The sequence below is a fragment of the Lycorma delicatula genome, chromosome 1 (genome assembly GCF_047948215.1).
Source record: "Lycorma delicatula isolate Av1 chromosome 1, ASM4794821v1, whole genome shotgun sequence".
Classification (NCBI taxonomy): Eukaryota; Metazoa; Arthropoda; class Insecta; order Hemiptera; family Fulgoridae; genus Lycorma; species Lycorma delicatula.
The window spans coordinates 247,506,315-247,521,757 of NC_134455.1; the positions used below are offsets into that span (position 1 = coordinate 247,506,315).

General features: G+C 33.6%; 1 protein-coding gene across 1 annotated transcript in view; it reads right to left on the reverse strand.

The window, feature by feature from the left end:
• The window catches only part of LOC142318272 (uncharacterized), a 50,430-nt gene that overhangs the window by 12,186 nt on the left and 22,801 nt on the right, over positions 1-15,443 (reverse strand). The window contains exons 5-6 of the mRNA XM_075354838.1: positions 12,563-12,971; positions 10,520-11,047 (exon numbers count right to left, since the gene is read on the reverse strand). Of these exons, the coding sequence (XP_075210953.1) occupies positions 10,520-11,047; positions 12,563-12,971 (937 nt within the window). The remainder of the gene's footprint in view (positions 1-10,519; positions 11,048-12,562; positions 12,972-15,443) is intronic.

A 15,443-nucleotide genomic window follows, 5' to 3' on the forward strand; every position in this document is an offset into this window, starting at 1 on the left:
ATCTCACGTTGGACGGTTACAAAGACGTATTGATTCTGTGCAAAAGGTTATCGGATTTATAGTAATGATTATCGGGAAGACGTTTACCGAATTGGTTAATGAATTGAAATCGGTTACACGATACATGTGTAAACATTGTTTTATGATTCTTGTCAAACACTGATGATGATGATGACAAATGTGTCGGTCATGCAATCGAGTGTTATAGATTCGACTATTGCGGTCGAGGGTTACCCGAATACCTGTGCTCCTGCGAATTGGTTATTGGACACATGATGAAAGTTAAAGCGCTATTACGCAAAAATAAATTTGAATTACTATGGGAAAACCCAACGTCGTCGTTAGCTTGCCGAGTTATTGATGAAAACGAACTCTACCGGTTATTTTCTAAAACACTTACCGAAAGGAGTAGTGGTGGCGGGAGAAAGGTATATGACACAAGTATCTACACTGCGGACCATCATTCGTGCGTGAGCTCTGCCAGTGTGATGATGGACGCCTTATCGTTTATTAATGTTTTCAACGATCAAGAGTGTTTTCTCACTTTGTAACACGATATGCTGTTTCAGGTTACTTATGCTATTAAACTGCTGAGAGAATCCGTAGTCGTTTCTTAGAATTACCCGATAAACACTGTTTAGAAATGTTCAAGGTAGGCACGTGGCTTCAACGGCGGTTTGGGTGTGGCACTTTAGACGGTTGTATTCCTATTGGTCGTGACGTGTGTGTGTGTGACGTCAAGGTCAAACTATAGATAGTCGTTGTTTGTGTATGGTAGTTTTCCTGTTCAAACATGTTCGAGGTCGACCGCATGTAACCACCACTGTAACGGCCGTTCAAAATAGGACGCTCAACCTTAGGCCATGTTCGTCAGCTGTTCTTCAGTCGCGCGCCACACCTCGCACTGTCAACAACCTCGCGCGGCTACGTCAACACACACGCAGCCGCCGTCGCCTCCTTCTGCACGAGCCACGTCGGAGTGCTGAAGTAGCAAGTGACGCCTCCCGGTGCAACGGCCACGACGACCAGGATCATCCTTTAGGTACGTCCATGCTTACTTAATGGTGGTGGCAGCAGTAACGGTCAACGTGTTGCGCATGCGCGATGTATTTTGCATGGCCTGCTATGTATTTATACCTAAATTATTTTCAATTATTTTTCCGATCTATAAAATTTAAATAAATAATATTTAGTGCTACCATTTATTTATTGCAAATTAATTTGTAAGATAATTCTATTATATATAAATTTACTTTTCATACAATCAGTTACAGAATTATTTAAATATACTTATTAATACTGCATAAACTAACGGTTTTTATTTCTTATTCGATTAAATAAAACTAAGAAAAAGAGTACATACTTTAAATTTTCTTCTGTTACAATGATACATGTTATATATCACATTTATATTAGATGTTGGGGCGTTAAAAGAGACATATTTTTTGCTTAACAGATATCAATTAATTGTTGCAAACTTCGTGTTCATCATTTATATTTAATTCCTGTGTGTATTTTACTGCTTTATTTGTAATAATAAAAAGTAAGAGTATAGTGTGTTGCGTGACGCTACTGTCGATCGTGGGAATTTTTTAACACACACACACACACCTAGATTTTTTATTTTTTTATATACATCATCTAAACAATGTCTTAATGCTGAATGAATGTTTATGCGATATATTAGTGGAAGTTTACGCGCGCGCGCACACACACACACACAGAGAGAGAGAGAGAGAGAGAGAGAGAGAGAGAGAAAGAGAGAGAGAGAGAGAGTTTTAAATTACGATAATTTAGCACATTCCTATGTTTGTTATCAGTGTTAGATTTAAATTTACATGTAGGCTCGTGTCTGCAGCGGAGGTGGTGGTGGTGTGACAGCAGTAATGATCTACGCGTTGCGCATGCGTGGCCGCTTTGATTCTGGCGCTACGATTGGTAGGAAGGGTGTGGCGCTTTTGCGCGTACCACTGTAACGGCCGTTCAAAATAGGACGCGCAACCTTAGTCCATGTTCGTCAGCTGTTCTTCAGTCGCGCGCCACACCTTGCACAGTCAACAACTCCGTGCCGCTACGTCAACGCACGCACGCACGCGAACACACACGTAGCTGCCGCCTCCTGGTGCACGAGCCACGTCGGGGTGCTGGAGTGGCGGGTGACGCCTCCCGGTGCAACAGCCACGACGACCAGGATCATCCTCGAGGTACATCTAAAGTTTTATTCACACACACACACACACACACACAAATATATTTCATTTTTCTTACGCGCGCAACTTATATACAACATTTTTCCTCGATAAAAAACAGGAAAAAGAGAAATTCTCACAGGGAAAAAGGTAAATTCCAAGATGGCGGACTGTACGCCATCTTTTGACGCCCGTATGCCCATTTCCGTACTACTTGCTACCAACCTTTGAAATATTACTTCAATAATTTAATACATGTATATGACCAGGTTGACTGACACAAAAAATAAGTTGGTAACACTGACAGGCTACGGCGCCTCTGACGCCCCCCCCCCCCTGATGGCGGTGGTCGGCCATCTTGGATTGTGACTCCAAGATGGCCGACCACCGCCATCTTGAATTCGTGACGTCATTGGCACCGTATCCCTATTTCCGCCCGTACTACTACTCCTACCCTTACCTTATAATGTTCAACCTTCCCATACCACCGGAAAATTAAAAATAAGTTACCTGTCTGTTAGAGTACGACCATTCATCCCCAACCCACGGCGATGTTTCCAGAGTCAACAGTATGACCACACTACAACTTCTTGCTCGAACATCGTAATATGTGCTTGATGCGCAGAAGAAGGTCAAAAGATACTGACTGTTAGGAGGAAGAAAGATTTATTAACTTGGGGGGATTACATTCAGCGCACTCATGAGATTGTCAAACGTTTAAAGAACAAAAGGCAATTCTCAAAGTTTGACCGAGCTGAAGCTATCTTTTCCGGCTGCACGAAGGGAATATAAAAAGACGCTAAACTCCTGGAACCTAGTTAAAAGAGACGTCCCATTGCCGCTGTTACATCAAGCCATGAAGCGTAGCTTATTCATCCGTACGGGGTACCGTTCCAAGATCCTCGATCCAGATCATTCATTTATCAGACTTGCTATAGGTGCGTTTCGCTCAAGCTCCAAGGTAAGTCTACTGGTGAACAGTGGTAAGCCACCTCTTTGGAACTGACGAAATCAAATGATATGCACCTATCTGGCTCGCAATAAAGCGCAACCAAATCATTCAACCTTTGATGTTCTCCAACCAACATGCTAATCGATATGAGGAAAGGCCATAATCTACTGCTCCTCATCATCGCATCAGAGCTCAGCGCCTTTTCTTAGCTCTAAATAAACAATTACCTCCAGTTCTTACTATTGCTCCATGATACACATATCATAGTAGACTTATTTCACCTTGGCGGACTTCTCTAGAAAATTACTGCTTTAGTCTTTGTCGGTACAATAAGGAAATACAAATCCGGTTAATTACGAGAAAAAATCTATAATCTTATAAATAGCGTGAATTCAGATACGGACGGCTCTAAAAATAATAATTCTGTTGGTTTTGCTCTTGTGTTTGGCAACAGACTATACAAATTTGGCTTACCCAGCATCATCCGTATTTTTGTTGCGAAGCTATATACTATTAATAAGCCCTTAAATATAATTTAAGCGCAACATTTCGACACGTACTTGTCTACTTAGATTTCATGAGCGCCTGACAGGCGATTAATGACTTGTACTACAGACACCCTATTGTCTGTGAGATCGAGTATGTTATTTCTCAAATAACTCAACGTAATACAGCTGTGAACGTCTGCTGGTTCCCCAGCCAAATTGGAAAATCAGGTAATAAGCGCGCTGATAGTGCGGCAAAAGAGGCTTGTTTCTAGCCTCCTTTCACTAATCGCGTTGTTTCGAACGATCTTGTTTGTTTTCTGAGGAGGGTGGTTCGTGAAGCGTTGTAAAGTGAATGAAATGCTACTATCAACAATAAACTTCGTCCAATTACGAAAACTGTGTCACCGTGGAGTTGCTCATGCAGGAATAACCGTCGATGTTATTATTTGCCGTTTGCTAATAGGCACACTAAGCTTACTGATGGATATCTAATGACTCAAACAGACGCAGCCGTTTGTGTTCGCTGTGACTGCCAACTAACTATACAACACATCCTTGTGGATTGTGTGTGTTATGCGGTACTGCGTCGCAAGTTTAAACTGAGGGCTAACACGCGAAATATGTTAGGGAATAATGAAATGACGTTATCTTATGAGTTTTCAAATATTTGAGTTTTCTATTGGTTGTTTTTTAGCTATTTATTCCATTTGGCATATAGCACATGGTAATTTATTATTTTAATTTAGATTATTAATGTAATATTTCATTGTGGTTTTATTTCGCTTTTAGCATACTTAATAGGCGTTTTACATTATGGCGTTTTATATTGCTAAGTTTTAGTTTTTAATTCAATTTTAATTGTCAGTTTTTAATATTTATTTATTTACACTATAAATCACGTGTCCAGGCGCTGATGATAACACTTCGTTGTGCGGGCAGAAAAAAAATCTCCTTGTTCACATAAACGTTTGATCTAATTAAATTTATTTTTTTCAATGAATTTAAAACGAAAAAAATACCAGAATGAGAATAAGGACAAGGATGTACAGCCACCCTCTGGTTCAAACACTGCGAGTGTGCGGGACCTTCTTCTACGTTCAAACCAATGTGCAAGACAGTGAAACGTAGGTTGATAAAAAAAAAACTTCTCTTGGAAAGTGTCTGGGTACCTACGAAGTATTACGATTTTGCGCCAGATAGCAAATACCTCAATAGAAAATTCAATCATCAGTGGCTGGACGCATATTTATCACGGCTAGCTTACTCAAGACAACTCAAAGGTGCTTTCTGTAAATATTGTGTGTTGTTTTCGCCGTCAGCCAGAACGATGACAGGTGGTTGGAGTTTTTTCCATCAGATCTTTCATAAGTACAAGGACGTTCACGATTATTGCAAAACACATGTACAGTCCCAGGGGAATCAGACTGCAATGGAACCTGCAAAATTGTTCATGGAGGGCGTTCCAGTGGACATTCAACTTAATCAGTCTTCATGAAATTAATAGAAAAAACAAAAAAATAAAGTTCTCAGTTGTTTCCTGTATCACTGACACCCATTGATTTCTGACACCCATGATTTACATGTTTTGAGCATGGACTGAAAAACGTGTCGTACCGATCACCTACCATCCAAAATGAAATAATTGATCTGTGAGGTGCTACAGTCAGTGAACACATAATCACAATGGCACATCGTCAACAGCTTGCATTTACAGCATTTTGGCTGACAAAACTGTGGATATTTCTAGCAAAAAACAGCTGTCTATTGGATTACTTTTCTTTGATGAAAACGCCAAATAAATCGAAGAAAAATTGTTAGGCTTTGTAGAGCTAAAGGACTTAATGCCAAATACTGCCAAAGTCACTGAAGATTTTGTGACAAACTTAAACCTAGACCCTGATAAGTGTGTGGGGTTAGCCTTTAACAGTCTTGCCACCATGTCTGGGAAAGAAGGAGGTGTGTAGGTGATCTTGAGACAAAGAACAAAAAAGCGTTCCACTTACATTGCTCTTCTCACAAGCTTAATCTTGTCATGAACGACTTAATGTTATCCCAGAAAGTCGAAATTGCATTGGAACAATCAAGGAGCTAATCAGATTCTTTCACGAGTCCATTTTATGATGTAAGTTTATTACTAGCATTCCTAAATTGTAAGAGAATAGTTTGTCAGAGAAATAAAAGAGCATCCATGTTTTTAGGGATCACTTTGTTGATATTGTTAATGCATTAGAGACCTTAGATGAAGACGGAAATGCAGCAACAAGAAAAAATATTTATCAAATGCATGCAGATCTTCATTTATGTGTAAGTAGCATTTGCTAAGTATTCCACTGTACTGGAATAAATAGCAAATGCACTTCAATTGAAGACACTTGACATAGTCAAAGTCAACCAGCACATTCAAACTTTCTTGACATGCTACGAGTTCACTGAGAAGATGAATAGAACGTCACGACTACCATTTTAAAAAGCAGGCAACATTGCAATGCATCTGAATATTCATATAATTGGCACTTGCACTGCTGGCTGACAGAAGCATAGAAGCAATCATCCAGTCAAAAATCCATCCGGATTTTGGAGAAGGTCTCTCTCTAATAATTCCTGATTTGGATTCAATCTTATCTTTAGAAATCAGATTTTCTGCAGACAAATCAACTCCATCTTTATTGATAAATTTCCATCTGACTAACATGAGAGATATTTCATTGGAGGAATGGAGTGAAAGTACCTCATATTGTGCAGCTTTCTACAATTTAGAAAGCACCAATTGAGAAAGGGAACTGTGGTTAAAAATGTAGTATGAGGTACAGGAAGTACCAGACATAATTCAGGTTTTAAAAAAGAGCAAATTGTTTTTCCAACTGTTAGAAAGGCTCTACTGATATTGCTTTCACAGCCCTGCACCACAATAACTACTATCTCGTGTTCATTTAGTTCCCTTCATATAATTAAAACATGGCTAAGAAGCACCATTGTTGAAAATATGTTAAATGGGTTAGCTATGTTAAGTATCACTGACAATTGGTGTTTACTAACATGGAGCAATTATTTGAAGCTCCATGTGCATCAATGCACATTAGATACAATTTGCATCTAATCCTTACAAACTAATTTTATTGTTGCAGAATTAGTATTTTTTTTAATAAATATTTTATTTTTCCTTTTTTTATTGTGTATTATTGTATATCACCCTTTCTTCATTTCACCCCATGAAAGAAGTCAAATTCAAAAATTTGTTACCCCCCCCCCCCCTTTGTCTTGAGCTGGATATGTGCCTGCCTATAAAAGTCACCGAAAAGCTGCTTAGAAAAAACTAATTATAAAAAATCAAATTTTATAAATAGTCTAAGATAATCTTAATAAAAAATATTTATAAGCAAAACTAAATTTAATTTCAATGACTACTAATTTTACTATTAAAAGGTTGATTTGGCATTGCAAAGAGATCAGCAATCTTTATCAGAAATATTTTAAAGAATATTATAGTTTATAATATTAAACCCAAGATAAGATATATTGATGACATAATAGTCATATATATTACAAGCATAAAAAATAAAACTATTAACAATAAACCAAGCACTTCTAACTTTAAAAATAAATTAATATACAAAATAGAAAAAAAAACGACAGTAGAATTAAAAATACTTGTAAAAAGAAATCACAAAATAAAAAAAATTGAAAGCTGAAGTACACAGCAAATAATTTTATATTAACATTATACATACTCTCCAATCTACCACAAGAGAATAAGATGTTATAAAATAATTAAAATAAGACATGTGTATTCACTAATTGCACGAATGATAATGGTACATTAGAAAGGAAATTACAAAATGGTAATTGTTATATTAGAAAGAGAAAGAATAAAAAAGAATATTTTTTTAAGAATCAAAGGAAAGAACAGTAGAATTTATTGTTTAGTTACTATCCTTACCACAGTGAATGAAAAATAAATACAATTTTAGTCTTCACTTCACAAAAAAAGAAAAATAATAATAGAAAATATAATTTTTTGCACAAATAAGTGTCTTGATTACATAAATTAGATAGAAAGACTAACTTTCCTGGTAATATGGAAACAATTACAGACACGTTGTTAAGCCATTTATTCTATCATTACACAAGCTTGCAAAAAATTTGGGTTGTAAATGTTTTTTTAACTTTTGATAATTGATTCCTATGTATTTTTAGCACTAAATCAGTAAATAACCTTCATTTTTACCATCATATCAATTTTTTGCAAATCACAAATTTCAAAATTTGTAAAAAGTTGAAAAATTAAGAAAATGTGACTATAAAATAATCATAATTTTTTTTTTTTTTTAATAATAAATTAATACAATCTATTCACTTTTTTGGCTTATGCTATGCATTCTTATAGCTAAACAGTTAGGTGGTCTGAAGAGGAGGAGGGGATTTGGGTTGATGATGGCGAGATGGTGGAAGAGCTTGGCTGACAGGTTGTGACAAGACTTAATAAGATGTAACACGTTTATTGGCAGCTGTCCACCCTATTCATGCAAGGCTGCAAAAATTTTGCAGATTTTTTTGTTACATTTCTGGTGAGTTAATGATGGAAAGGCAAAAAGAAATATAATGTTTTGTTCGACAAGTGTACCTCACTTATTTCAGATTGAAAATAGGAGATCAAGACAAAACTTGGGCACCCCACTACATTTGTTACACAAGTGTTGAAGGACTTAGACAGTGGTCACAAAGGGTGAACAAGAAGCGTTCAGATTTGGAGTTCCAATGGTCTGGCGAGAGCCATGAAATCACACAAATGATTATTATTTTTGTTCGACTGGTGTTCACAGTTTCAATTTGAAGAATAAAAAAAGAATTGTCTATCCAAATATGCCATCCACTTTACAATCGGTTCCTCATGGTCCAGACATACCAATACAATTCCACCACAAAATTTACCTGAAATAGACAGTTCCACAAGTGATTTAAATGAAGATAAGATCGTGGAGTATGAGCTTTATTTGCAATCTGAACTAAAAGATTTGGTTCAAGACTTATGTCTGACCAAAGAAAATTCAGAATTACTTGGTTCACGGCTTAAAGAGAAGAACCTGCTAGCAGCTGGCACCTCATTTTCCTGTTTCAGATACAGAGAAAAGTATTTTCTTAGATATTTTTCAGAAGTAGGAGAATTAATCTTCTGCACTGATGTATGTGGACTTTTGACTCTATTTAACTTTCTGTACAAAAGTACTGATTGGAGACTGTTCATAGATTCATCCAAAAGAAGCCTCAAAGTTGTTCATCTTCACAATGGGAATAAGTATCTGTCAATACCTATTGAACATTCTGCCCATTTAAAAGAGGGTTATGATAATTTGCAATTCATTCTTGACAAAATGAAATATGACAATCGTATGTGGATTACGTGCAGTGATTTCAAAATAATGTTGATGCTCCTAGGACAGCAAAGAGAATACACAAAGTTTCCTTGTTTTTTTTTATGAGAATGGAATAGCAGAGACAGAGAAAATCATTGGATAAAGAAAGATTGGCCAAGAGCTTCATTAGAACCTGGAATCAAAAATGTGCTCCAAAAAGCTATTATAAATCCGAATAACATTCTCCTTCCATTTCTGCATATCAAGTTAAGCTTGATGAAGTAATCTGTCAGAGTCTTACCAAAAGAAGGTAAATGTTTTAAATACAACTGTGACAAATTTTCAGTCTTATCAACCACCAAACTAAAAAAGGGTTTCTTTACTAGTCCTGACTTTAGAAGACTTCTCAAAGGTTGGTAATTTTGAGAAAAAAATGGAAATTGCAGAAGAAGAAGCTTGGGGAACCTTTAAAGACATAGTAACCAAGTTTTCTGGGCAATAAGAAGGATCCGAACTACAAATCAATCGTTGAGAACATGCTGCAGAAGTATAAAAATTCAGGCTGTTCCATGAGCTTGAAGTTTCATTTCCTAAATTCACATGTGGACTATTTTCTTGAAAATCTGGGTGCCATTAGCGAAGAGATGGGTGAGAGATTTCATCAGGACCTAAAAAAATGGAAAGGAGGTATCAAGGAAAATGGACTAATAGATGATGGCAGACTGTTGTTGGATGTTAAACAGAGATGAACCCTATACAGAACATAAAAGGAAAAGCATGAAGCAGAATAAAAGCCATCCAAAGAAACATCGACACATAGAATAAAATTGTAAGTATTTTACAAACTTCGTCATTAAGGGTAGGTGAAGAGAGGAAGTGGTTTCCAAAGGCATGAAGTATCTCATAAAAATTAATTAAATAAATAAAAATAAAATTTACTATATTAGAAATTTGGCTTACTTTGTGGCAATTTTTATTAAAAATTAAGAAGTCAATGAAGTCAATGAATCTCCCCCTCCTCTTCAGACCACTCAACTGTTTAGCTGTAAGAATAAGTGTAAGCCAAAAACGTGGATGTATTATAATATTAATTTATTACATAAAAATGTTTTATATCTATTTTATTGTATCACATTTTTGTTTTTTCAACTTTTTACAAATTTTGAAATTTGCAATTTGCAAAAAGTCCTGATGTGCTGGAAAAAATGAAGGTTATTTTCAGATACAGCATTAACAATTATATAAGAATCAATTTTATCAAAAACTAAGAAACACAATCATTGCAATCTTAGGTTATTATTATCAGTTCTATTATTTGTATAGATCTTAAATGTTACATAATATAAACTCCATTGTAATTTATCAAATGGACTTCATCATTAGATTCCACTGAACTCTAAGGCCGAAATTTAGACAATAAAATAAATATTTTATATAAAGCTTATTAATTATATTTTAATGGTTAAAATGTATTCTTTAAATAGAATGTTTTATAGGTCAATTAGACCTATTCATATGTATGTGTTTACTAGTACTTACCTCTTCCATATCAACAAAGCCTTCCTCGCTTGATTTAATTTCTCCAATCTGCTTGTTTCCCTGATCACCCTCCTCCTCTCCTTCCAGTTCTCCTTCTTCACTTTTTTCTTCTCCTTCTTCCTCTTCTTCTCCTTCTTCCTCCTCCTCTTCTTCTTCTTCTTCTTCCTCTTCTTCCTCACTTACCTCTGGAGTAGATTCCTCTAGAGGCACTATTGCTATTTCTTCTTCAGATACAAAAGGTGACACAGACTTATCTTCAAGAACCATTTCTTTTTTCTTTCTGTCAGCCTCAATCAAATCTTTAAGAAAAGAAATAAGATCTTTAGTTGTTTTCTCATTTCTCTTTTCCCGTTGATACTTAAGTGCTTTATCCAATGGCACTATCTCATCAGCACCATCACTTTCTTCCTGACTGCTAAATTTTCTGTGTTTTTTATGGCAGCTCCTTTTAAACTGTTTATCCTTTTTTTCTTTTTTAGGTTTATCATTTTTAATTTGAGACTCTTCATACTCATCCATAACTTTATACTGTAAAATTTAAAAAAAAAATAATATAGATAAAAATGTTAGCATATTATTTCCATGATAATATTATAATTATATAATATTTTATATTAAATATTATAATAAATAACATTATCAATATATAATATTATACAATACAATACATAATATTGCATTATTAATAGTTTTATATAATCTGAATTTTCAGGCGCGTGTGCACACACACACACATACATACATTTAATATTATAAGAAATATATACCACCAAAACACAATAATTAGGTTAAGTTAAACTTGCCATATTAATTTTCAATAATAAAAATTGGTCTTTGCAGTATCCCACATCTTCTGTTGGTATTAAATTCTAAATCTATTACTTTAAAACATATTCTTTTAATAATTTGTCATTTCATTAAAAATTGTTTTCTACTTTGAAATTTTAAATGATATGAGTACATATGTAAATTTTGCTATCCAAAAGTTCATTCCAGTACATTACAGTACTGGATAGCAAAATTTACATGTAAGCTCATAATATCACTGGATTCATATGCATACTTGAAGTTGTTTGGTAAAAGATACTGGAAAAAGTTTTTTTTAGCATTGCAATGAATTAAATGTTCATAATGATGGAATATAAAATAGAAAAGTACTCCAATACAACATTCATGAAAATTATTATATCAGTAAAATTGAACTGAAAGGAAATTAGCAACTACTTCACTATAAAACTGTTTTTTAATAGACAGTAAAAATAGAGAATCTTGGATAAATGTAACTGAGATATCACTATGTGAGCAGTTTTATAGAGCAAAGTCAGAATTAGGAATAGCATTCCATTCTAAAAACTAACTATTCTATTCCATTCTAACTAACTACTCTACCCTAATTCAAACTAATCTTTATTAGTTTTTATAGTAATAAGGAAGGACCCTTATAGCAATGGATGATTCTCTTTTTATGTCATGTTAGAAATTTAAGCACATAATAAATAAATTATTACAAAGCAAAATTCAGAATATTAAAAAAAAAAAACGTTTTAACAGTTAAATAATTTTCAAAGTCTCTAACAGTCTTAATGAAACTTCAAAAAATATAAAATTAAAGCAATAATAAAAATAGCTTTTTGGTGACAAAAAATAAATAAATACATATATATAAATAAAGAACAGTGAAGTATTAACCATAGTTAATACAGAAAATGTACTTAGCCTCACTTTAGCACTTTGCTACTTTTTCCTTTTGGATGAAATAGTAAAAGTAACAATGTGAAAAAACCGTTCAAAAAATAGGATCTTCTTTTGTATTTTATCAAACATATAAAGATAATGGCAATTTAATATTCACAGCTTATAATTATGGATAAAAGTACATCATTACATCACATTAATCTGTATACTGCTTCTAATCAGTGGATAATATGTATTATATAATCAGAATAAAATTAATAACCCTGATGGAAACCAGACACTTTCTCAAAATTTGAAAAAAATAACAATACAATTTATATTCATTAAGTAATGTTTTTAAATACTAACCATCATTCCTTGCACAATTTCTTTCAGGATTTTGACATCACCCTGTTCTCTTCCTATCCTTTCTTCCTCTTCTTTTTTTCGCTGGTAGTCAATGGCTTTCTGTGTCATGATCTCTTTTGATTCAGCCATAACATTTAACATAAATGCCAAATCTTCTGTCACTTTTATCTGATAACCAATCTTAGATTGCAATTCCTTTTTCTTTTTCTTTTTCTTCTTTCCTTTTTTCACATTATCATCCCTTTGCACAATAACATACCGAGTCATATCAATTTCTTTTTCTTCAGAATCTTCTGGTTTTTTAGCTCTAAGTTTTAATTTTCGTGCTTGCTCTAGCCACTTTAGACTTGATTCTGAACGTAGTTTTATCTTATGCTTAGGAGGTGGGATATACCAAGGATAATTTTCTCTGAAAATTCAAAAATGTACCTTAATTATTATTATAATGAAAATGTACATAATTATATATATATATATATATATACTGGATGGTTGAAAGTAACTTACACTACCTGTAACTTATTTTCTTATTTTACAATTGAGATAATTAGATGTGATTTGTGGCATTCTTCCTTGTACCAAGAGGCTACTTCAATGAATGTATATTTCACTCTTTTTTATTTATGGGTGGCGATGGTGGTGGTAGGAGGCAACTCAAAAATGTCAAAAGGGACCAATGGTTATTTGATATATGATTTTACAGAGCACAATGAGGCAAGAAAAATGATACAATTAAAACTAAATTCTGATAGCCCAATTCAAAATGGTGGCCAACAATATGTCTGTCAGATAGCTAGAACTAAACAACAGTTGTATGCTTCCCTTTAATTTTTTTTGTTATTTGATGTATTCAGATTCTCTCTTTAGAAAGCTTCTCAGATAAGAGAGGCTAACTCAGTAAACCTCAATCTAAAGTATTCGGTCTTCAGGGGGGTGGCAAGGTGACAGAGGGCAGCTCTAATTTTTAAATGGGACATATCATCATGTGATATCTTGCTTTAAAGGTCTTTGCAAGAAAGGGAAAATGTTGTCAAAAAAATTAAATTCTGACTATTTAAAACAAAATGGCAACCAAAAATATCATTAAATTAATAACAATTTCAGTATCTCCTTATATCACAGAACGAAATGAAATCCAGGTGAAATATTTCGCTAGCTTAATTCAAACCGTGGTCGAGCCATGCTCAAACTGATTTTTTCACATACTTGTACGTTTGTATGAACATTTTTCCTTATTTGAAGCTCTACACCAATTCCCTTTCATCCTGAATCACTCTGTATATATATATATGTGTGTGTGTATTAAAAAGAATTGGTAAACAAACTAAAAAAATTTAGTCTTTCTACAATTTCTAAGTAACTAATTTAATTACAGACTTCATTGGAGTCATAAAGATACTCATTACATCAAGCCACAGTAACTAGCACTCAATTATGCTAGGCGATTAAAGGGAACATAGCTTTTCTCATACTCAAAGACTTACCTCAGAGGTACTTAAATTGAGATATCTTAGTAACTATTTATGATACAGAATTCATATGGTCTTTAAACACTCACTAAGTCAAGCATCATCAAATGAGACCACACTGACTTATCATTAAATTAACGTAAAAGTTTTGAGAAAACATACACATTTCCTCACTCTTAAAAATACACTAAACTGCCTTAGCTACCTACCTGAACCAATTTTTTTTCTGTTTAGCCTCCGGAATAACCGTAAGGTGTTACTTCAGGGGATGAATGAGGATGATATGTATGAATGTAAATGAGGTGTAGTCTTGTACAGTCTAGATCAACCATTCCTGAGATGTTCCACCGGTATCCACAATCTAGTATTCAGATCCATATAAAAGTAACTGCCTTTACTAGGATTAGACCTCTTGACTTCAAAATCAGCTGATTTGCAATGATGAGTTAACCACTAAACCAGCCCAGTGGGCTACATGAACTAGTTTTTTTGTGATTGACAACTGTAAGTTGCCCTATTAGATGCATAACATTTTAAAAATGTGAAAGTGGAGATGAAACATAAAGAACAAACAGCTAAAGTTATCTGGAAGGAAGTCTTATGAACCACATAGTAAATTATCTATTATAACTAGGTTAATTTATTTACTGATGCTGCAGAGTAGCACAGATTCACTATTATAAATATAAATTATATATATATATATATTTATTTATTTATGTAAGGTGCATCACAAAATTCTCCCAGAACTTTCATAACCTATTCTACTCATGAAAATATTGGAAAAAGTTTATATAAACATATGTCCTTAAATGCTTAGTTTGCAAGTACAACTAATGAAAGATTTCACTCAGATTTCAGCTACCCTGGTGAAATGAGGTTGTACTGAAATTTTCAGAACGTCAATTAATGGGTAAAATTTCCTATGATTTTTTACCTGAAAAATTGAATAAAATAGACCCCAGGACTGTAGCTACAGTATTTTTTGAGAAATCTGGGATGAAAATCAATAAGTAGGATAAAAAATCCTGTTTTTAATGTTTGACTTACAATAAATGTTATTAAATGGGTAATAAACACATAAAACCTTTTAAACAAAACTTGTACAGAATTTAATTCTGGATAAAATGGTGTAAGATAGTTGAATAAAACAAAGAAAAGTTAGAAAAATTTTAATTTTATTTAGAAAATAAATAATTCAAACTTTAATTTACTATATTTGTCAGAAAAATTATTTGATGTAAACAAAAACCAAATTCTTTTTTGGTAATGTGAACAACTTGCAAAAACAGAATTTACTGAATTTTTTTTTTTTTAAATTGGAAATTACACAATTGTAAAATAAATAAAAAAATAAAAAATTACTTAGATAATAATTTTTTTATTAATGACAGAAATTCAATAAATTATTT